Source organism: Sus scrofa, chromosome X (assembly GCF_054392235.1).
Source record: "Sus scrofa isolate SSC_HxYL_T2T_F1_AM1 chromosome X, Sscrofa_HxYL_maternal_Yorkshire_Landrace_v2.0, whole genome shotgun sequence".
NCBI classification, from domain to species: domain Eukaryota; kingdom Metazoa; phylum Chordata; class Mammalia; order Artiodactyla; family Suidae; genus Sus; species Sus scrofa.
In genome coordinates this window covers 77,518,261-77,542,860 of record NC_139401.1, presented here as the reverse complement: position 1 = coordinate 77,542,860, position 24,600 = coordinate 77,518,261, and the positions used below count along the sequence as shown (strand labels likewise).

Below are 24,600 nucleotides of genomic sequence, written 5' to 3'. Positions count from 1 at the left end.
TGTGCAAAAATCAGTGAAATTCAAAAAAGTACCTTTTACATTAGCACTCCAAATCTGAAATACTTATATATAAATCTATCAAAATTGGTTCAAGAGGAGGAAAGCTACATAACTCTGAAGAAATAAATAAGAGAATATTTAAATAAATGTGGACTTTTTCCATGTACATGAATAGAAAAACTGAATATCATCAAGATATCAGTTCTTTTTGATATCTAATTGATCTAAAGATTCAGTGCAATCCTAATCAAAATCCAAACAAGTTATTTTGTGGCTATAACTAAATGGATTCTAAAGTTTTTTGTTAAATCGCAAAAGATACAGAATAGCTAACGAAATATCAAAAGAGAAGAACTAAGTCAGAGGATTGACATTATCATAATTCAAACTTACTATAAATCTACACTAATCAAGACAATGTAACATTGGCAAAAGACTATACAAGTAGATCAGTGAAACAGATTAGAGATCCCTGAAATAAATTCACATAAATACAGTCAACTGATCTTTGACAAAGTCACCATGGCAATTCAATGGAAAAGGGGTGGTCTTTCTAACAAATGGTGCTGAAATAAATGGACATCCTTATGCCAAAAAATGTGAATCTAAAAACATATCTTACCTTATTCATAAAGATTAACTCAAATTCAAACAAAAACCTACATGTAAAATGCAAAAGTAAAAACATCCTAAGAATAACGTATAAGAAATTATAGTGTTCTTTGGCTCTGGTGATGACTTCTTAGTTATAACACCAAAAGCATGATCCATAAAAGAAAATAATTGATACATTAGACTTTGTTAAAATTTACAACCTCTGATCTACAAAAGACATTCTGAACAGAATGGAAAGAGAAAGAAAAAACTGAGGAAAAAATAGTTGAAAAATGCATATCCCAATGTACAAATAAAGCTTAAAATTCAACAAGATAGCAAACAACATACTTAAGAATGGGCAAAGTCTGAACGGACACCTTGCCAAAGAATACATACAGACAACAAATAAGCATATAAAAAGGTGTTCAATATTATATAAAATATGTCACCAGATGAATTGCAAATTAAAATAACAATGAAATACCAGTGCACACCTATTAGAATGAACAAAACCAAAACACTGACAACAATAAATGCTTGTGAGGCTGTGGACCAACAGAAACTTTATTCACTGCTGGTGAGAATACAAAATGGTACACTTTGGGAGACATTTTTACAGTTTTTTAGATAACTAAACTATCCTTATCATATGATCCAGTAGTTTTGCTGTTATATATTTACCCAAATGAGTTGAAAATTTATGGAGGGGTGAAATCAAGTTGGTGGAGAAGTAGGACATAGAGCATACTTTTTCCCACAAATACATCAAAAAAAAAATCTACATGTAGAATAATTCTCACATAGCATCTACTGAACACAGGCAGAAGACTGCTGGCTTTCAAAAAGGGAAAGAAAATCTCTACATAACTTGGTAGGACAAAAGGAAAAATCAGAGAGAAAAATGAATGAGAACAGGACTAGCACATGTGGGAGGGAGATGTGAAAGAGGATAGTAATCTGCACACTGGGAGGCCTCCTAACTAGCCGGAAGATCAATTGGGAAGGGGGGGTCTCAGAGACTTGGAGAAAAGCACAATAGTCAGTCATAGAATAGGAAAGCAGAGAGAGAGCCTCATAGAAAATGGGTATCACTGCCAAGTGCACCATAGCCTGAGACACACAGGTGGAGACTGGGTGCTGAGATTCAGTATTTGGAGGTCACTCATGGGTGGAGGACTAGAGTTGGCTCTGTGGAAATAGTCTGAGGGGGCTAGATGGTGGTGCACCAGAGGTGACAGAGTGTGGAAGGAAGCCTGGACTTCCTAGAGAAGCAAGGTGCCATTGTTGGGAAGCATGAGAGCAGAGGGGGTGGGACCACCATAGAAACTTCTTTCTCTGCATGTGGATGGGCTCTCAGGTGGCAAGGCACCTCTTGCCTGGGCTGTGGGGTGGGTGCAAGCTGCATCTCAGACTCCAGATGTGGGCACAGCCTACCACTGCCTGATACCCACACCACATCAAGGTACTGACACCACTGCAGAAGGCTCTGCAACTGTGTGCCACCTGTCACCCCCTACTCCCTGGTAATGCACAAGCCTCACCATTGTGGCTACCGAGGGCTTTGGAACAAGGCACCGCCTTTTGCCCCAATTTCCCTGGGAGTGCACATGCCCCACTGGTGCCACTGCCAGGGACCTCATGACTAGGCACTGAATCTACCTCCTTGGGGTTTTCTGCCACTGCCAAGGGCCCTGAAACAAGGTGTAGTACACTTCCACCACCTCTTCAGGGTTGCTGCCACTATTAAGGGCTCAGCAACAGGACTCCAACTGAAAATGCAACCTGTTGCCCCCACCTTCCTGGAAGCATGTGTAGGCTGTACACCTGCACACCCTCTCTCAAGGGGATAACAGCCTGAACATGCTAAAGAAAGAGACAGCAAGAATCCAAACCAAAAGCAGATCTCACAACAACAACAAAAAAATAGTAAACCCACAAAAGCGACCCGAGGACTCTCCCTCATATAAACAGCCCTCTAAGTCTACAGTAGAAAATTGTTTCCCCTAAACTCACAGAGGAAAAAAAAGTGAATCAGCACAGGAACCATCCCCAGTTAAAAGAACAGGAGAAAACCTCAGAAGGAAGAAACAATGAAACAGACCTCTTCAGTCTAACAGAAACCAAGTTCAAAAAGGAGGTAAGGAAAATACTGAAGGAATTAAGAATAGCTATTTAAGAAATGCAGATTATTTAAAAAGAACTAGAAATGATAATGAGGATCCAAAAAAATAGAAAACTCATTTGGTGAGGTGAAAGCTGAGCTGAAGACAATGAATAGCTGAATGAATAATGCAGAGGAAAGAAAAATTGATAAGGAAGGTATAATAATGGAAATCACCCAATCAGGAAAGACAGAAGACAGAATGCCTAAAGAAAAAAAGAAAGAAAGCAATATAGATCTATAGGGTAATATAAAACATGCCAATCTATGCATAATAGGGATCTCAGAAGGAGAAGAAAGAAAAAGGGGGTCAAAATGTATTTGAAGAAATTATGTCTGGAAATTTCCCAAATCTAAAAATGGAAAAGTATATTCCCATATCAGAAGCATAGAGGGTCCCAATCAAGATGAATCGTAACAGACCTATACCAAGACATATTATAATAACAGTGGCAAAAGTTAAAGATAAGGAGGGGATTCTAAAGGCAGCAAGAGAATAACAAAGGATTAATTACAAGGGAACTTCCATTAGGCTATCAGCTGATTTCTCTACAGGAACACTACAGGCCATAAGGGAGTGGCAAGATATAATCAAAGTTCCAAAGGGAAAAATCTTAAACCTAGAATACTCTGCCCAGCAAGTTTACCATTTGAAATAGAAGGAGAAATGAAGAATTTCTCAGTCAAGCAAAAACCAAAAGAGTATAGAAATGTTAAACCTATCCTAAAAGAAATAAGGAAAGGTCTCCTCTAAATAGGAAAGAAGTTAGAAAATTTAGGAAGGAAGAAATCACATTTGGAAAGTAATCACTTAAAAAGCCAGCATATGGAACAAAAAAAGAAAAATCATGTATCTGAAAACAATGGTAAACACAAGTAACAACAAAATGAAAAACATGAAGATGTGAAAAAAAGGACATCAAAATCATAAAATGTTGGGAAGAAGAGTAAAAAATCTAGATTCTCATTTTGAAAAATGTGTTTGAGCCTATATAACAGACTAAAGCAAACGGATATATGAAGGGGTTTATATACTTGAAAAATAAGGCAAGCACAAGTCAAAAACAAACAATAGATACCCCAAAACCAAAAAGAATAGGACATAAGAATAAAATAAAAGGATATCATCCAACTATGAAAAGAAAAAGAAAAAAGACAAAGAAACATAGAATCAACTGGAAAACAAGTTTTAAAACAGCAGTAAATTAATATTTATTTATTTAGTAAATCAATAATTACCTTAAATGTCAGTGGAATGAATTCTCCAATCAAAAGCCTAGAGTAGAAAACTGTATATATATAAAAATAACCTATAATATGCTGCCTTCAAAAGACACATCTTAGGACAAAGGACACCCAAAGATTGAAAGTGAGGGAATGCAAAAATTAATTTCATGCAAATGGAAATGAAAGGAAAGCAGGTGGTACAATGCTCATATCAGGCAAAATGAACTTTAAAACAAAACACATAAAGAAAGATAAAGAAGGACACTATTTAATAATAAAAGGATCAATTCAAGAAGAGGATACCAAACTTGTCAACATCTCTGCCCCTAGTATAGGAGCGCCCAAATATACAAGAAAAATACTAATACACATGAGAGGAGAAATTGATAGGACTACAATAATAGTAGGAGATTTTAACACACCACTAACATCAATGGACTGATGTTCTAGACAGAAAATCAACAAGGCAACAGAGATTTTAAATGACATAACAGAATGATTAGATTTGATATTTTCAGGACATTACATCAAGAAAAACCAGAGTATACATTTTTTTTTTCTAGTGCACATGGAACATTCTCTAGGATTGACCACATACTAGGGCACAAAACTAACCTCAACAAATTTGAATATAGAAATTTTTTCAAGTATCTCCTCTGACAACAGTATGAAACTAGATATTAACCACAAGTAAAAAAATGACAAAAAAATGAGTACATGGAGACTAAACATCATGCTAACAAAAAACCAATGGACCAATAAGGAAATTAAAATTCAAAAAGGAAATTAAAACATACCTTGAGACAAACAACAATGAAAACGCAATCATAGAAAATCTATGGGATACCTCAAAAGAGCTTCTTAGATGGAAGTTCGTAGAGATACAGGCCTCCCTCGAAAAACTAGAAAAATCTCAAATAAACAACCTAGCCTACCACCTAAAATAATTAGAAACAGAATAACAAATAAAACTTGTCAGCAGAAGAATGGAAATAATAAAGATCAGAAAGGAAATCAATAAAATAGAAATTATAAAACAATAGAAAAAAGGTAATAAAACCAAGAACTAGATTTTTGAAGGAGTAAACAAAGTTGACAAATGTCTGGCTAGACTTACAAAGAAGAGGAAAGAAAGAACTCAAAACAAAATTAGAAATAAAAAAGGAGAAATCTGAACAGATACTGCAGAAATACAAAAAACCATAAGGGAATGCTATGAATAATTATATGCCATCAAATTTGACAACCTAGAGGATGTGGACAACTTTCTAAAAACATATAGCCCACCAAAACTGAGTCAAGAAGAAATAGATAATTTGAACAAACTAATCACTAGAAATGAAATTAAATATGTAATAATAATAATAAAAAGCCATAAAACAATAGTCCAGGACCAGATGCCTTCATAGGCAACTATCATCTGAACAGAGATAAAGAGCCTGGAGAAAAACTTAGGCTCCAATGGTCAATTAATCTTTGACAAAGGAGGCAAGACTATAAAATGGGAAAAATACAGCCTTCTCAGCAAGTGGTGCTGGGAAAAATGGACAGCTGCATGTAAATCAATGAATTTAGAACACACTGTTACCCATGCACAAAAAATAAAATCTCAATGGCTTAAACACTTAAACATAAGACATGACTCCATAAAACTTAGAAGAGAGCATACACAAAACATTCTTGGACTTAAATCTTAGAAGTGTTTTAGTAGGTAGGTCTCCCAGTGCAATAGAAAGAAAAACAAAAATAAACAAATGGGGCCTAATAAAACTTAAAAGCTTTTGCACAGTACAGGAAACCAAAAACAAACGAAGAAACCACCTGCAGAATAAGAGAAAATACTTGCAACCCACAAAGTCTTAATCACCAAAATGTAATCCCCAACACATAAAACTCAACAACAAAAAAAACAAACAACCCAATTTAAAGATGGACAGAAGACCTACATAGACATTTCTTCAAAGAAGCCAAGCAGATGTCCAACAGGCACATGAAAAGATGCTCAACATCACTGATTATTAGTGAATAGTAAATCAAAACTACAATGAAGTACCACTGCATATCAGTATGAATGGCCATCATTAATAAGTCTACAAATAACAACTGCTGTAAAGGGTGTAGAGAAAAAGTAACCATCCTACACTATTGGTTGGAATGTAAATTTGTGAAGCCACTATGGAAAACAGTATGGAGTTTCCTGAGAAAAGCAAGTATGAAATTACCATATCATCCTGTAATCCCAGTTCTGGGCATATATCCAGACAAATCTATAATTCAAAAAGATGCATGCACCCTATGTACATAGCAGCACCATTCCCAATAGCCCACACATAGAAACAAACTAAATATTCAGTGACAGAAATTTGGATTAAGAAGATGTGGTACATATATACAATGGAATATTACTCATCCATAAACATAACAATGTCATTTGTAGCAACACGGATGCAACTAGAGATTGTCAAACTAAGTGAAGTAAGTCAGAAAGAGAAAGACAAATAACATATGATATTGCTTATATATGGAATCTAAAATATTGCACAAATGAACCTATATACAAAACAGAAACAGACTCACAGGCATAGAGAACAGACTTGTGGTTGCCAAGGGGGAAGGGAGAGAAAGTAGGATGGACTGGGAGTTTGGAGTTAGTGGATGCAAACTATTAAATTTAGAATGGATAAACAATGAGGTCCTACTGTACAGTACAGGGAACTATATCCAATCTCCTGGAATAGACCATGAGGGAAAATAATATTTAAAAAGAATATATTTAAGAAGAATAATATTTAAAAAGAATATATATGTCTACACAAAAACCCATACATTGTTGTTTCTAGCAATTTTTTTCATAATAACAAAAAATTAGAAACAATCAAGATGTCCTTCAAGATGAATAGATAAATAACTGTGGTGCACCTAAACAATGGGCTATTATTTAGCAATAAAAATAAATGAGGTCTCAAATCATGATAAGTTATGGAAGAACCTTAAATGTATGTGGCTAAGGGAAAGAAACCAAAGAAAACGTTGCATACTGTATGATTCCAAGAATATAACATTGTGGAAAAAGCAAAAAACTAGAGACAGTAAAAAGATCAGTGGTTTCCAAGGACTTGTGAGGATGGATAGAGGGATGACCCAGTGGAGTACAAAGATTTTTAGGACAGTGGAACTACTATTTTGTATAATACTGTAATGGTAGATATATGCCATTATATATTTGTACAACTTACAACATAGAGAGTAAACTAATGTAAACTCTGTACTTTACTTAATAATCTATCAGTATTAGCTTATCAATTGTAGTAAATGCACCTCATTAATTTTAGAAAGATGTTAAAAATAGGAAATTGGCAGGGATAAGGAGTATATAGTTATTTTGTGTTGTTCCAATTTTTTTCTATAAACCTAAAACTGTTCAAAAAGTAAGTCTATTAATTTTTTAAAGCAAATGTTGTAGAGAACAGAGATGGAGATTTAGGGTGGTAGAAATGGGTGGAGGGGACCAAAAAGTAAAAATAAAAAGCATTTGAAATAAAAAAATCAATAAAATATAAATTGGTTCATTGAAGATATCAGTGAAATTGACAAATAATTAGCAAGACTGGCAAAGAAAAAAAAATACAAATTACTAAGATCATAAATAAACCAGAGGATGTCACTGCAGACTGCAGACAGGAAAATGATAATTAGAGAATAATATAAATTCCTCTACATGCGCAAATTTGACAATATAGATGAAATGGATCAATGTCTTGAAAAGTACAAACTGCCACAACTCACCCAATATAAAACAGATTGCTAGCCCTATAACTATTTTTAAATATTTTGAAGATTGAAGTATGGTTAATTAACAATGTTTTGTTAGTTTCAGGTGTACAACGTGATTTACTTTTTCAGATTCATTTCCATGAATAGGGTTATTACAAAATATTGAGTATAGTTCCCTGTGCTTCACAGTAGGTCCTTATTTTTTACGTATTTTATATATAATAGTATGTATATGTTAATTATAAACTCCTAATTTATCTCTTTCTCCACTCCTGCTTTTCCCTTTGATAACCTTAAGTTTGTTTTTCATGTCTGTGTGTCTATTTCTGTTTTGTAAACAAGTTAATTTTTATCATTTTTCAGATTCTACATGTAAATGATATCATATGATATTTGTCTGTCTGGATTACTTCACTTAATATAATAACCTCTAGATTCATCCATGTTGCTGAAAATTGCATTATTCCATTCTTTTTTAATGGTTTAGTATGCCACTGTGTACATATACCACATCTTCTTTATCTGTTCACATGTCAATGGACATTTAGGTTGCCCTATAACTATTAAGGAAATTGAATTCATCATATGCATGTATGTGTAATTGGGTCCCCATGCTGTACGGTGGGGAAAAAAGTGTGTTGGGGGAAATAACAATAAAAAATTAAAAATTAAAATACATAAATAAAATTAAAAAATAAAAAAATAAGTCTCCCCCAAAAAGAAATCTACAAGCACCCCAAACCTACAACTAATATCATACTTTAATGGTGAAAAATAGAATGTTTTCTTCCTAAGACCAGAAATAAAACAAGATGTCCACTCTGACCACCTTTATTCAGCATAGTAATGGAGGTTTTTTTTTTGTTTGTTTGTTTGTTTTTTGCTATTTCTTGGGCCGCTCCTGCGGCATATGGAGGTTCCCAGGCTAGGGGTCTAATCAGAGCTGTAGCCACCGGCCTACGCCAGAGCCACAGCAATGCGGGATCCGAGCCGCGTCTGCAATCTACACCACAGCTCACGGCAACGCCAGATCCTTAACCCACTGAGCAAGGGCAGGGACCGAACCCACAACCTCATGGTTCCTAGTCGGATTCGCTAACCACTGCGCCACGACAGGAACTCCGTAATGGAGGTTCTAAGCATCACAATAAATCAAGGAAAGAAAATAAAAGATACCCATGATTGGCTGTGTGGAAAATCCTAAAGAATCTGCAAAACACTCCTGTAACTAAGAAGTGAATTCAACAAAGTCTCTGGATACAAGGTCAACATATAAAAATCAATCATGTGTCAATAAAAATGAATGCAATGATAATAAAATTTAAAATATTTATAATTACTCAAAAAATTAAATACTCATGTGTTATTCTAACAAGACATTTGCAAGACTAGTGTGCTTAAATCTAAAAAATACTGATGAAAGAAATCAAAGAAATTCTAAATAAATGGAAAGACATTCTTTATTCATGTACTGGAAGACCCAACATAGTAAGTTGGTATTCCCCCCAAATTGATATTCAGGTTTAACATAATTCCTATAAAATGCCATCGTAATTTTTTGTTGATGTAGACAAGATTATTCTAAAATTCATATGGAAAGAAAATAAGCTATTATAGCTAAAACAGTTCTGGAAAAAAAATAATTAAGTAGAAGAAATCCATCGACCCAATTTTAAGACTTATATAGGTACAGTGATCAAGACTGTGGTTTTGGCAGTGGGACAGAGATATAGATCACTGGAATAGACTAGAGAACCCAGAAATAGACCTGCACAACTATGGCCAACTTAGTTGATTTTTTGACAAAGGTACAAAAGCAATTCGGTTGAGGAAATCTTTATAAGAAATGGTGCTAGAACAATTGCATATCTATAGGAAAACATAAATTAACCTTTACCCAAATCTCACACCTATACAAAATTAAAATTATATAATGGATCAAAGTTGTAAATGTAGAAAATAAACCCATAAGATTTTTAGGTAACATAGGAGAAAATCTTTGTTGCCTAGGGCCTGGTGAAGAATTCTTAGTAATGGCACTAAAAACACAACATAAAAGAAAAAAGTAATAGCTTGGACTTCAGTAAAATTAAAAACTTTTGTACTGCAAAAGACCAGGATGATGAAAATACAAGCTATGGATGGAGAGAAGATTTTGCAAAACCACATATCTGACAAAACTCATACGTAGAATATATAAATTCTCAAAATTCAATAGTAATGGGAAAAAACCAACTCAATTAGAAAATGAGCAAAAGACATGAAATATGGAAGAGGAAATAAGGATGACAAAAAGCACATGAAAAGATTTTCAACATCACTAGCCATTGGGAAAACCAAATTAAAAACTTGATCTTACTACATGCACTAATGAGAACAGCTAAAAAGAAATACTTATAATACCAAGTTCTGGCAAGAATGCCAAGAAAATAGATCTCTCATACATTGCTGGTAGGAATGTAAAAATGGTACAACTTTTATGGAAATAATTCATCAGTTTCTTTTTAAATTAAGTATATAATTACAGTTTGACACAGCAATTGCATTCTTGGGCATTTATCTTAGAGAAATGAAAACTTATATCTGCACAGAAACCTGTCCATGACTGTTCATAGCAGCTTTTTGGCTACTGTAATAGCCAAAAACTGGAAGCAATTCAAGTGTTCTCCAACAAGTGAAGGGTTAAACAAACATTGCAAAGAAAATGGAAATGAAATTGTGGATGGAATACTGCTTAGCAATAAAAAAGAATAGACTGTTGATACATGTCACTTGACTAAATCTCCAGGATATTATGCTAAGTGAAAACAGCCAGATTTTTAAAAACTTTGAAGTTATTTTTGTATGACTCCATTTATATAACATTCTAAAAATGAAACAATTATGGGTTGGAAAACAGATTGGTGGTTGCCAGGGGTTGAGGATGGTGGGAAGGAGGAGAAAAATGGTGTGATAAAGGAACTTAAAATGTACATGCATATTGTGCAGTATCAATTTCCTTTTTCTGTTATTCTATTCTAATTATATAAAATGTAAATTGGAAGAAATTGAGTGAAGCATATCTATTTTTGCAATTTCTGTAACTCCAATTTATTTTAATAAAAAAGCTGGAGCAGGTGGATCAAGATGGCAGAGGAGTAAGATGTCATGCTCACCTTCTCCCACAAACACATCAAAAAAACCCACATCTACATGTAAAATGACTCACACAGAACATCTACAGAATTCTATCAGAAGAACTTAAACCTCCAAAAAGGGCAAGAAACTCTTGGCATAACTGGGTAGAACAAGAAAAGAAAAAAGAGAGAGAGAGGAAATCAGGATGGGACTATCATTCCTGAGAGGAAGCTGTGAAAGAGAAAAGGAACCCATATCATGGGAAGCTACCTAACTGATGGGGAGATCAGCTGAGACAAAGAGACCTCAAAGTCACTGAGAAAACCACTGAAGCTGGACTTAGGAGGGCAAAGTAGAGTGAGAGCTGCTCAGATCATCTGCACCACCACCCCAGATTCCACAGCCTGAGATGCTCGGGTGAGGGCTGGGACTAAGAATTATGCTCCGGAGGTCAGTTCCTGGGAAAGGAATAGGGTCGCCTGTGTGGGGACAGCCTAAAGGGCTAAGGAGTGCTGTGCCATGGGCAGGGAAGTGGTGTGCTATGGGCTGGGGAGTGGAACACCATGGTAGAGGAAACCTGGGAGAAGGTCCATCCCACAGGAGAAGCAAGGTGATATTGTTGGGGAGGGTGAGAGGAAGAGGGGCACACCACCATAGGAATATCCTTGTGCATGCACACAAGTTCTCAGAGGGCCGGGAGCCTCTGGTGCAGACTACAAGCGGCAAGAAGCCACTTGCTCAGGCTATGGGAGACTGGGCACTTTTTGTGCAGGCTACAGGTGGCTGGGCACCCCTTGTATGGGATAAGAGCAGCAGGGCTTAAATGCAACATGGCCACCAGATGCTTGATCACTGTCTCTTTCCATGACGCTGCAACTAGGATCAGCTGGTGCAGCACCTCTTGCATGAACTAAGGGGGACAGGGTGCTTCTTGTGTGATCTGCAGGTGGAGGGGGAAACCACACAATTATTTTTGACTCCAGAGGTGGGCATGTCCCACTGCCACTGGGGATCCCTGAAAAAAAAAAAAAACACTTGCAGCCCCAACAACCTCAGAGGGCACAACAGGGGAGGACATTGTGATGGAACACTACCTGTTGTTTTTGCTCCTCTGGGAGCACACCCACCCTGCTGCTGCCCCTGCCAAATGCTCTGGGCAGTGCCCCAATGCTTGATCACTATCCCTTCCCAGGAACCTACAACTAGGAGCAGCTGGTGCAGCACATCCTGTGGGGGCTAAGTGGGAAGAGGTGCTTCTTGCATGGACTACAGGTGGTTGGGGCAAACCACCACAGTTATCTCTGACTCCAGAGGTGGGCATGGCCTGCCACCACTAGATGTCTGTGAAGAGGCACCATTTGAGGCCCCCATCACCTCAAGGGTACCACAGAGGAGGGCATTGTGACCGAACACCACCTGTTGTTCCTCTTACACCCCTGGGAGCACAACAGACCTGCTGCTGCCACTGGCAAATGCTCTGGGCAGTGCCCACATGCTTGATCTCTGTCACTTTCCAGGATGCTGCAACTAGGAGCAGCCTGTGCAGCACCTCCTATGTGGCCTAAGTGAGACAGGGTGCTTCTTACATGGTCTGCAGGTGGTGGGGGCAAACCACCATCACTGACTCCACAGGTGGGCATGTCCCACTACCACTTGGGGTCCCTTGAATGGGCACCACTTGCAGTTCCAGTCACCTCAGAGGAGGACATTGCATTTGAACCCTACCTGTGGTTACTCTCACTCCCCCGGGAACTCACGCATCCTACCACTGCCACTGGCAAATGCTCTGGGCACCTTGTAAATCTGCCTAAGTCTCATTACCACTTCCAAGGGCCCTGCAAGTAGGAGTAGCCTGTGCCACCTTCCTTCAGGTCCTTGCTGCTGTTAAGAGCCAAGCAACCAGGCACTGACTACTAGCCCTATCCAGTGCCTCCTTCTCCCTGGAAATACACTCAGCACCCTGGGGATAACAGCCTTCTCATACCAAAGAAAGAGACAGCAAATATTCAAACTCATGCCAAGAATAGAGTAACCCACCACAAAATACAAAAGGGTGTGCTTGCATAGAAGTAGCCCTCAAAGACTACAGTTTGGCTTCCCTAAACTCACAGAAAACAAAAAACATAAGCAAGATGAAGAAGCTCAGAGACCATTCCCAGTTAAAGGAACAGAATTCATATGACACAGCAAACAATTGAAAAGACCTCTGTAGTCTGACAGACGTATAGAGTTCAAAAGGGAGATAGTGAAAATACTGAAGGAATTAATGATGAATATCAAGGAATTAAGAGTGGATGTGAATGGTAATGCAGATTCCTTTAGAAAGGAATAGAAAATATAAGGAGGAACATAGAAAAATTAGAAAATTCATTTGCAGAGAAACAAACAGCTAAATGCACTAAAGAGCAGAATGAATAATTCAGAGGAACGAATTAATGACTTGTAAGATAGAATGATGGAAATCACCCAATCAGGAGAGCAGACTGAAAAATATATTTGAAGAAATTATTTCTGAAAACTTTCCAAATCTAAAGGAAACTGATATCAAGATACATGATGCACAGAGGGCCCCAAACAAGTTGAAAATAAATAGGTCCACACCAAGACATATTATAATAAAAATGGCAAAAGATAAAGAGAGGATTCTAAAGACAGCAAGAAAAAAGTAAAGCATTAACTATAAGGGAACCCCCATAGGGCTATCAATGATTTCTCTACAGAAACACTGCAGCCAAAAGGGAGTGGAAAGATATACTTAAAGTTCTGAAAGGATAAAATTTGCAGCCTACAATACTCTATCCAGCAAGAACATCATTTAAAATACAAGGGGAAATAAAGAATTTCTCCAACAAACAAAAGCTAAAAGAGTACAGAAATACTAAGCCCATTCTAAAAGAAATACAGAAAGGGCTTCTCTAAATAAAAAAAGAATTAAGAAGAAGGATGTTTTGCCTATGTTCTCTTCCAGGAGTTTGGTGGTGTCCTGTCTTATATTTAAGTCTTTCAGCCATTTTGAATTTATTTTTGTGCATGATGTGAGGGTGTGTTCTAGTTTCATTGATTTGCGTGCAGATGTCCAGGTTTCCCAGCAAGACTTACTGAAAAGACTGTCTCTTTCCCATTTTATATTCTTGCCTCCTTTGGCAAAGATTAATTGACCCTAGGTGTCTGGGTTTATTTTTGCATTCTCTATTCTGTCCCATTGGTCTGTCTGTCTGTTTTTGGTACCAGTACCACACTGTCTTGATGACTGTGGCTTTGTAATATTGCCTGAAGTCTGGGAGAGTTATGCCTCCTGCTTGGGTTTTGTTTCTCAGGATTGCTTTGGCAATTCTGGGTCTTTTGTGGTTCCATATAAATTTTAGGATTGTTTGTTCTAGTGCTGTGAAAAATGCCATGAGAAATTTGATAGGGATTGCATTGAATCTGTAGATTGCTTTGGGTAGTATGGCCATTTTTACAATATTAATTTTCCAGCCCAGGAGCATAGAATATCTTTCCATTTCTTTACATCTTCTTTAATTTCCTTGATTAATGTTTTATAGTTATCAGCGTAAAAATCTTTCACCTCCTTGGTCGGGTAGATTCCCAGGTATTTGAATTTTTGGGGTGCAATTTTAAAAGGTATTGTATTTTTGTATTCCTTTTCTAATATTTCATTGTTAGTATACAGAAACACGACTGATTTCTTAATGCTAATCTTATATCCTAATACTTTGCTGAATTTGTTGATCAGTTCAAGTAGTTTTTGAGTTGAGTCCTTAGGGTTTTCTATCTATAGTATTATGTTATCTGCATACAGCGACACTTTTATCTCTTCTCTACCTAGTTGGATGCATTTTTTATTTAATTTGTTTTTCTGACTGCTGTGGCTAGGACTTCCAAAACTATGTTGAATAACAGTGGTAAGAGTGGGCATCCTTGTCTTGTTCCAGATATTAGTGGAAAGGCTTTCAGCTTTTCTCCATTGAGTATTTTATTTGATGTGGGTATGTCATAAATGGCTTATATTATGTTAAGGTGTGTTTCCTCTCTACCCACTTTGGTAAGAGTTTTGATCATGAATGGATGTTGGACTTTATCAAATGCTTTTTCTGCATCTATTGAGATGATCATGTGGTTTTTGACTTTTCTTTTGTTAATGTGGTGTATGACGTTGATTGATTTGTGTATGTTGACTCATCCTTGTGCACCTATGATGAATCCCATCTGGTCGTGGTGTATGATCTTTTTGATATGTCATTGGATTTGGTTGGCTAAAATTTTGTTAAGAATTTTTGCGTCTATATTCATCAAAGATATTGGCCAATAGTTTTCTTTCTTGGTGGTATCTTTGTCTGGTTTCGGAATGAGGGTGATGGTGGCATCATAGAATGTCTTTAGGAGTGTTCCTTCCTCTTCAATCTTTTGAAAAAGTTTAAGGAGGATGGGTATAAGTTCCTATTTTCTCAGGTCCGTCTCCCAAAGCAACAGAAATAAAAGCAAAAATAAATCAATTGGACCTAATCAAGCTGACAAGCTTTTGCACAGCAAGGGAAACCAAAAGGAAAGCAAAAACACAACTTTCAGAATGGGAGAAAATAGTTTTAAATGATTCAACTGACTAGTGCTTAATCTCTAGAATATACAAGCAACTTATACAACTCAATAGCAAATAAGCCAACAACCCAATTAAAAAGTGGGCAAAATAACTAAATAGGAATTTTTCCAAGAAAGAGGTACAGACGGCCAACAAGCACATGAAACAATGCTCAACATCCCTGATTATTAGAGAAATGCAAATCAAAACTACCATGAAATACCACCTCACAACAGTCAGAATGGCCATCATTAATAACAAATAACAAATGCTGGAGAGGGTGTGGAGAAAAGCAAACCCTTCTGCACTGTTGGTGGGAATGTAAGCTGGTATAACTGCTATGGTAAACAGTATGGAGATACCTTAGAAAACTATACATAGAACTACCATATGACCCAGCAGTCCCACTCTTGGGCATATATCCAGACAAATCTTTCCTTGAAAAAGATACATTCACCCGCATGTTCATTGCAGCAGTATTCACAATTGCCAAGACATGGAAACAACCCAAATGTCCATCAACAGATGATTGGATTAGGAAGATGTGGTATATATACACAATGGAATACTACTCAGCCATAAAAAAGAACAAAATTATGCCATTTGCAGCAACAGGGATGGAACTAGAGACTCTCATCCTGAATGAAGTAAGTCAGAAAGAGAAAGACAAATACCATATGATATCACTTATATCTGGAATCTAATATATTGCACAAAGGAAGCTTTCCACAGAAAAGACAATCATGGACTTGGAGAATAGACTTGTGATTGCCAAAGAGGAGGTGGAGGGAGTGGGATGGTTGGGGAGCTTCGGGTTAATAGATACAAACTATTGCCCATGGAATGGATTAGCAATGAGATCCTGCTATGTAGCACTGGGAACTCTGTCTAGTCACTTATGATGGAGCATGATAATGTGCAAAAATAGAATGTATACATATATGTGTAACTGTGTCACTATGCTGTACAGTAGAAAAACATTTGTTTTGGGGAAATAACTATTAAAAAATAATAATATAATTACAAAAAAAGAAAGGAAAAAAAAGAAGAAGCTGGAGAAATCCACCATTGGAAAGCAATCACTTAAGCCAGCATACAGATCTGAAAGAGGAAAAAAAAAACTACTATAAAAGTAATGATAAACACAAGGAACAGCAAAAGGACAAACTTTGAAGACGTTTAAAAATGACCTCAAAATCATAGACTGTGGAGATGGAAAGTATGAAAATATAAATTCTTTTTTTTTTAATAATGTGTTTGATCCTATATGACTATCAGGCTAAAGCAAGCAAATACAGGAAAGGGTAACATACTTAGAAAACAGGGCAAGCTGAAATCAAAACCAAACATTCCATTCACAAAAATGAAAAAGAAAAATACCCAGACATAAAATAAATGTAAATCATCCCACCAAAATAAATAAATAAATGAAGTAGAAACATAGAATCAACTGGACAACTAGCTTTAAAATGGCAATAAATACATATCTGTCAATAATTACCTTAAATGTCAATGGACTGAATGCTCCAGTCAAAAGACACAGAGTGGCAGATTGAATAAAAAAGCAAAACCCTACAATCTCCTGTCTACAAGAGACTCACCTTATGGCAAAGACACATATAGACTAAAAGTGAGGGAATGGGAAAAGATATTTCATGCTAGTGGACAAGACAGAAAAGCAGAAGTTGCAACACTCATATCAGACAAAATGGACTTTAAAACAAAGCCATAAAGAAAGACAAAGGACACTATTTAATGATTAAAGTGTCCATTCAAGAAGAGAATAGTACAATCGTCAATATATATGCCCCTAATATAGGAGCACCCAGATACCTCCAACAAATACTAATAGATATAAAAGGATAAATTGATGGGAATACAATCATAGTACGAGACTTTAACGCCCCACTCACATCAATGGACAAATCCTCTAGACAGAAAATCAATAAGGCAACAAAGATCCTAAAGGACACAATAGAAAAGTTAGACTTCATTGACATTTTCAGGACATTACATCCCAAAAAATCAGAATATATATTCTTCTCAAGTGTACCTGGAGCATTCTCAAGAATTGATCATATACTGGGGCACAAAGCTAACCTCAATAAATTTAGGAGCATAGAAATTATCTCAAGTATCTTCTCTGACCACAATGGCATGAAACTCGAAATCAACCACAGGAAAAGAAATGAGAAAAAACTGACTACTGAACAACATGCTACTAAAAAACCAATGGGTCAATGAGGAAATGAAGAAGGAAATTAAAAACTAGCTGGAGACAAATGATAATGAAAACCCAACCACTCAAAATCTATGGGATGCTGCAAAAGCAGTATTCAGATGGATATTCATAGCAATACAGGCATTCCTCAAAAAAGAAGAAAACTCTCAAATTGGCAACTTATCCCACCACCTACATGAATTAGAAAGAGAAGAACCAACAAATCCTAAAGTTAGCAGAAGGAAGGAAATCATAAAGATCAGAGAAGAAATCAATAAAATAGAGATTGAAAAAATCAATAGAAACATCAACCTTACAAATGTTGACCTGTGCAAAATACAATTAGATCTTAGAAAATGACAGTGAAATTCATCAGGTGGTTACTCCTATGCAGCTGCTTTTCCAAATGTGCTTTTGTTGCCTGAGCAAATGAACAACTTCCCTGGTATCTGGTATGCAGCTATTGATCTGATAATTTTTCCCCCTATACTTGTTCATAAAGACCACCAGAAACAGTTTGCTTTCAATTGGCCAGGCCAGCAATACACACTCACTGTTGTACCTCAAGAGTAAATAAACTCTCCAGCCCTATGTCCATGAGAGACTTTACTGCCTTTCCCTTCCACAGGACATCATGCTGCTATCTTTAACATTGGTGATACTCAGAAAAGAAAATCATGGACATGGAGAACAGACTTGTGGTTGCCAAGGGGGAGGGGAAGGGAGTGGGATGGACTGGGAATTTGGGTTTAATAGATGCAAACTATTGCCTTTGGAATGGATAAGCAATGAGATCCTGCTGTATAGCAGTGGGAACTATATCTCGTCACTTATGATGGAGCATGATAATGTGAAAAAAGGATGTATACATGTATGTGTGACTGGGTCACCTTGCTGTAGAGTAGAAAATTGACAGCACATTATAAACCAACTATAATGGAAAAAATAAAAATCATTATAAATTTTTTTAAGAAGTCAGTTTTTTTTTGTTGTTGTTGTTTGCTTTTTTTAGGGCCACACATGGGACATAGGGAATTTCCCAGGTTAGGGGTCCAATTGGAGCTACAGCTGCTGGCCTCTGCTACAGCCATGGCAATACCAGATCTGAGCCACATCTGCAACCTATATCACTGCTTATGGTGATGCCAGATACTTAACCCACTGAGTGAGGCTAGGGATCGAATCTGCATCCTCATGGATACTAGTCGGGATCATACCCCACTAAGCCACAATAGGAACTCCTAAAAAAAAGATTATAAAATTGGTTTTAAATCCAATAGAATGAAATTTTGGAATACTTGAGATATCCAGATAACCATAATGGACCCAAGCATTTACTAGAAGGCACATTTTCACCCAGAAAGAGCATGATTGGAAGTGGGATGTGAACTATAGTTAGAGCTGCATGACTGGCCTCTTTTGGAAAAGAACCAATTACTGTTTATTTTGAAATATTTGGTGAATTATTTTTTCCAGAGAAAACAAAAACAAAAACAAAAAATTGCTATGTAATGGACTGCATTTTGCTTGAAAGTCTGAATATTAAGATAAATATCATTTCTTTTAATAAGATATTTTCAAATAAAAGCGTAATTATTTTTATTTTAGCCTATTGTGTAGTAATCAAACTGTATTATTCTAGGTACCTATTTATTCTTTTTAATCATATTTTATGCAGCATTCATTCATTATAATGACCTGAATTGCTAAGGTTTCTATGTTTACAAAATTTCCTCTTGTATTTCTTTTACAAAGACTTGGATTGGGAATCGAAGAAGGAAATATCGCCTGATGGGAATTGAAGTTCCACCTCCAAGAGGAGGCCCTGCTGATTTTTCTGAGCAGCCTGAATCTGGTTCTTTGTCTGCACTCACACCAGGAGAGGAAGCTGGTCCAGAAGTAGGAGAGGATAATGACAGAAATGATGAAGTATCCATCTGTTTGTCTGAAGGAAGCTCTCAAGGTATTTTATATGTTGCACCTCCTAATGATAACTTTTGTGATTTTGATGCATTTTTACTTGCTCTTCAGCTTACTACACTTCAAATCTAAAGTCCTCAAGACATTTGGTTAAGTCTTTGAAAAGAAATAGACACATTTTATTTATTTTATTATACTTTTAAATAATAAGTATAAACTGGGTCACCATGCTGTACAGCAGAAAAAAATGTATTGGGAAATAACAGTAAAACAATTTAAAAAATAAATAAAATATACAACATATTTAGATATATACATAATGAAATGATTACTATAGTCAAGTTAAACATATCCATCTCCTCACATAGTTAACTTTGTGTGTGTGTGTGTGATGAGAGCACCTGAAATCCACTCGCAAAGCAAATTTCCAGCCTACAATATAGTACAGTTGACCCTTAAAAAACATGGGTTTGAACTGCACAGGTCCACTTATGTGCTGATTTTTTTTTCAGTAAATATATTTGAAAATTTTTAGGAGATTTTCAAAAATTTGAAAAAACTTGCAGATAAACTGTGTAGCCTGGAATATCAAAAAAATTAAGAAACAGATAACATGATGCATAAAATACATGTAGATATACATAAAACACAAAATATGTGTTAATCAACTGTTTATGTTATTGGTAAGCATCTGGTCAACATTAGTCTATTTGTACTTAAGTTTTAGAAAAGTCAAAACAATTTTTTTGTCTTTTTAGGGCTGCACCCATGGCATATGGAGGTTTCCAGGCTAGGGGTCGAATTGGAGCTGTAGCTGCTGGCCTACACCACAGCCACAGCAATGCAAGATCTAAGCCACATCTGCGGCTTACACCACACCTCATGGCAATGCCAGATCCTTAACCCACTGAGCAAGTCCAGGGATTGAACCTGCATCCTCATGGATGCTAGTCAGATTTGTTTGCCCTGAGCCATGACGGGAACTCCAGGAATTCAAAATTTATGTGTGGATTTCCAACTGTGCAAGGGCTTGGTTCCTGCAACCCCCACATTTTTCAAGGGGTAGTTGTACAGTTAAGTATAATTATCAAGATGTACATTAGCTATCTAGACGTATTCATCCTATGTAATTGCAACTTTGTACCCTTAGACCAATTATCTCCCTATTTTTTCAGCCTCTCTATCCTAGTATCTACCATTTTACTCTCTACTTCTGTGTATTTGACTTGTTTTGATTGCATATATGTCACATATAAGTGACATCACGCAGTATTTTTCTTTCTATGTTTGGCTTATTTTAGTTAGCATAATATCCTCTAGATTCATCCATGGTGCTGCAAAAGGTAAGATTTTTTTAAAAGTCTGAGTAATATTACTTAGACACAGTAATATTCCATACACAGTTTCTTTATCCATTCATCTGTCAATAGACACTTAGGTTGTTTCCCCATCTTGGCTACTATGAATAATGCTGCAATGAGCATGGAAGCACAGATACCTCTTTGAGGTACTGATTTCATTTCCTTTGAGTATATACCAAGAAGAGGGTAAGGTTTCTTTTTTTTTTTTTTTTTGTCTTTTTGCCATTTTCTTGGGCCGCTCCCGCAGCATATGGAGGTTCCCAGGCTAGGGGTTGAATCGGAGCTGTAGCTACCGGCCTATGCCAGAGCCACAGCAACTTGGGATCCGAGCCATGTCTGTGACCTACATCACAGCTCACAGGAACGCCGGATCCTTAACCCACTGAGCAAGGCCAGGGATCGAACCCGCAACCTCATGGCTCCTAGTCGGATTCGTTAACCACTGTGCCATGATGGGAACTCCTGGTTTCATTTTTATAACTTGATATTTATCCAATCTATATTTTTTTTGTTTTAAGATATGTGAAGACAATGCCTAATTTTATTTTTCCAAATGGTTAACCAATTGTCCTATTTTTAAATAATCCAGCATGTTTCCAGTAAGTTCAAGTGTAGCTTTTCTATCAAAGATAGATTGATAGATGATAGATAGATAGATAGATAGATAGATAGATAGATAGATAGAAGGATGCATTCACACATGAATTAAATTCTGGATTTCCTATTATCTTACCTTTTTTGGGTCTTTTTGTCTTTTTTAGGGCTACACCCATGGCATATGAAGGTTCCCAGGCTAGGGGGCAAATTGGAGCTACAGCTGCCAGCTTATGCCACAACCACAGCAACGTGGGACCCGAGCTGTCTGCGACCTACACCATAACTCACAGCAATGCTGGAATTCTTAACCCACTGAACAAGACCAGGGATTGAACCCCCATCCTCATGGATACTAGTCGGGTTTGTTAACCACTGAGCCACGACAGGAACTTCCTATTATCCTACTTTGATCTGATTGTTTATATCTGTGGTTTTATAAAATATCTGAAGATCTTACAGGGCTGTCATTCTTAGCTCTTGTAGCACACTGATTTTTCTAGGTGAACTTAGTTTTTACCTTTACCCATTCACCCTCTCCAAATTCATTTAAGAATTTTATTGTTACTGAATTACATAGATAGTATAATGTGGGAAGATAAATGCATTTTACATACTCTGAGTTTTAGATAATGGCAGGACACCCTTATGGAGCTGTCCAGCAGACCCTTGGGGCAAGACATGAGAAGAAATGTTGGAATCAGCCACATCGAGGCCAATAAAATGTCTAGCCATAGAAATAAATGATTCAGTTAGGTGAGAAAATGGAAAACAAGAAAGGAAAATGGACTATGACAACACATTGAAAAAACATCTAGATTTCTGGAGGAGAAAAGGAAGCTACTTGAAGAGCATTCAGATATAGGAAAACCAAGGTAGTATATTATTACTAAAACCAAGGACAGAAAGAGTTTCCAGAAGGAAGAGGGGTCAGTATCTCAGTGGTGTCATAAAAGTTAAGTAGAAATTCCTCTTATATAAGGCAGCTAAAATGATCAAAGGTACATATGATAGATAGAATGATGGTACAAAAAATGGAGGGAGAGGGATATGGGGAGTTGTTATAACGAATATAAAGTTTCAGTTACAGAAGAGGAGTAAGTTCCAGAGAACTGCTGAAAAACCTCAATGCCTGTAGTTAGTAATAAGTGATCGTATACTTAAAAACTTAAGAAGGTAAATCATGTTAAGTGTTTGTAACAAAAAAAAGGGAAAAGGAAACTTTTGGAGGTGATGGATATGTTTATTACCTAGATTTTGGTGATGGTAACACAAATGTATACATCTTCAAACTATCAGATTGTATAATTATGTGAAGCTTTTATATACAAATTATACCTCAAAAAAGTGGGAAAAAATAAAAATTTTAAAAGAAGAATGAGAAGCCATTGAATGGGGGTGTTTAAGGGTTCTTTGAAAAAGCAATTGTGTGCAGAGGACAGGCAAGCAGATTGTAGTAGGTTAAGTAAGGAAAGGGATATAAAAGCTGTTAGTATTGACAGGACCTATATTTTAAGATGAAATGTTTGGAAATTTGTGTTGAATATTCAAGTTCATTCTCCCCCCCCCACCCACCATCTCTGCCAACATTTTATATTGATGAAGATATTAACACAGAATTTAGTGTACAGGAAAACTGTGGTGCGGGGGTGGGGAAATAGACAATATTGCATCATTTACAAGCCCCTTATTTCTAATCCAGTTGGTTCATTAAAACATTTTTTGTATTCTATTATTCTTTACAAAATTGTATGTGCCTGAGAATACTTGAATATTTTCAGTGATTCATGAACTGATCCCTAGAGAATGAGGTCTGGCAGCTATTTGAGGGATAGTGGGGAAGTAGGTATTTGTTTATTTCTGTGGATGGGTGGAAGAGCTGTAAGGAAATATTCTGATAAAAGGAGATTACATAAACTCCTCAAGGGTAGTTTAATTCCCCAACTCACACTTCCAAAGCTAAAAGGAAATTTTTTAAATAAGTAGTTAATGGAAAAAAAAAAGTGAGTTAATTTCAAGGTTGCTAATGGACCACTGCTCCCACAGTGGCATCCTTTGTCATGTAATAGTGTCCTCTCTGGTGCTGGCATCATAATCAAGATCTAGTGAAAAAAAGGAGAGAGAACTTAATGCATGAGTCAAAAAACACTTGATGGAAAATGAGATTGCCTAGAATTCCTTTTGGTGGCTTATTTTCCACGGCTGTATGGTTACATTTTCAATCTCATCAGAAATTACAAAAGAAAAGCATAAGAGAATTTTTAAATACTTAAAGTCTTTTTCTGTACAATTTTCTATTAGTTCTGTCCTCTTCTTATCCTCATTTTGCTGATGGAGAATAATAATCTGATTGATTTAACTGTATGAACTTTTTTGACAATTAAGTGAATTGTATCATCTGGCCTAGACTAATATCAGACTTTTAAAATATGCTAACCACATTCTCTTGCAGTTATGAAAATGTCAAATATATGTATCCTATACTATTTCAAAAAACCAACAGCTTAGAACTCAGGGTCTCTCATAGCATAGCTGTTGATTCAATAGGGTTTAGAGTTTTACTATCTAAGAAGAAAAAATGTCTTTAAACAAGGACTCACAATGTACATGTTAAAAAGCAATTACAATCACTTTAAAATGTTCTATAAAAAAGCTCTACAAGCAAAAACAAAGATTATTTTTAAAACAGAGTAAAATACAAAGTTAGCCAAATTCATAAAAAAGTGATGTTGATCTTTTAGTAGTTTCAAGTGTATCATTTTATGCTTCTGGAAGGATACGTTCTTCCTTGTTACAGAGCTCCTGACTTACCTCTAACTTCTACCTTCTACCTCCCACTTTCACTTCTCCTTTGTCTTTTCCATGTTTGGAAGTGAAGTGAGAGGAGATGTGTTTGTAATTGATAAAGAAAAAGCTACCTGGATTCACCTCCTACCCAACTGCAAACTTTAACAAAAGTAATGGATGACTCAGCACCTTAATTTCAAGTTTTGTGTCTACCAAAATATTTATGGTTAAGTGACTATCCTGAGAAGCAAATTGTCTAAAG

At 36.3% G+C, this 24,600-nt stretch overlaps 1 protein-coding gene across 7 annotated transcripts in view; it reads left to right on the top strand.

The window, feature by feature from the left end:
• Positions 1-24,600, top strand: part of HDX (highly divergent homeobox) — a 288,121-nt gene that overhangs the window by 125,170 nt on the left and 138,351 nt on the right. For all 7 annotated transcript variants that reach the window (XM_085008836.1, XM_085008833.1, XM_085008834.1 and 4 more), the window contains one exon: positions 19,432-19,639. In XM_085008836.1, the coding sequence (XP_084864962.1) occupies positions 19,432-19,639 (208 nt within the window). The remainder of the gene's footprint in view (positions 1-19,431; positions 19,640-24,600) is intronic.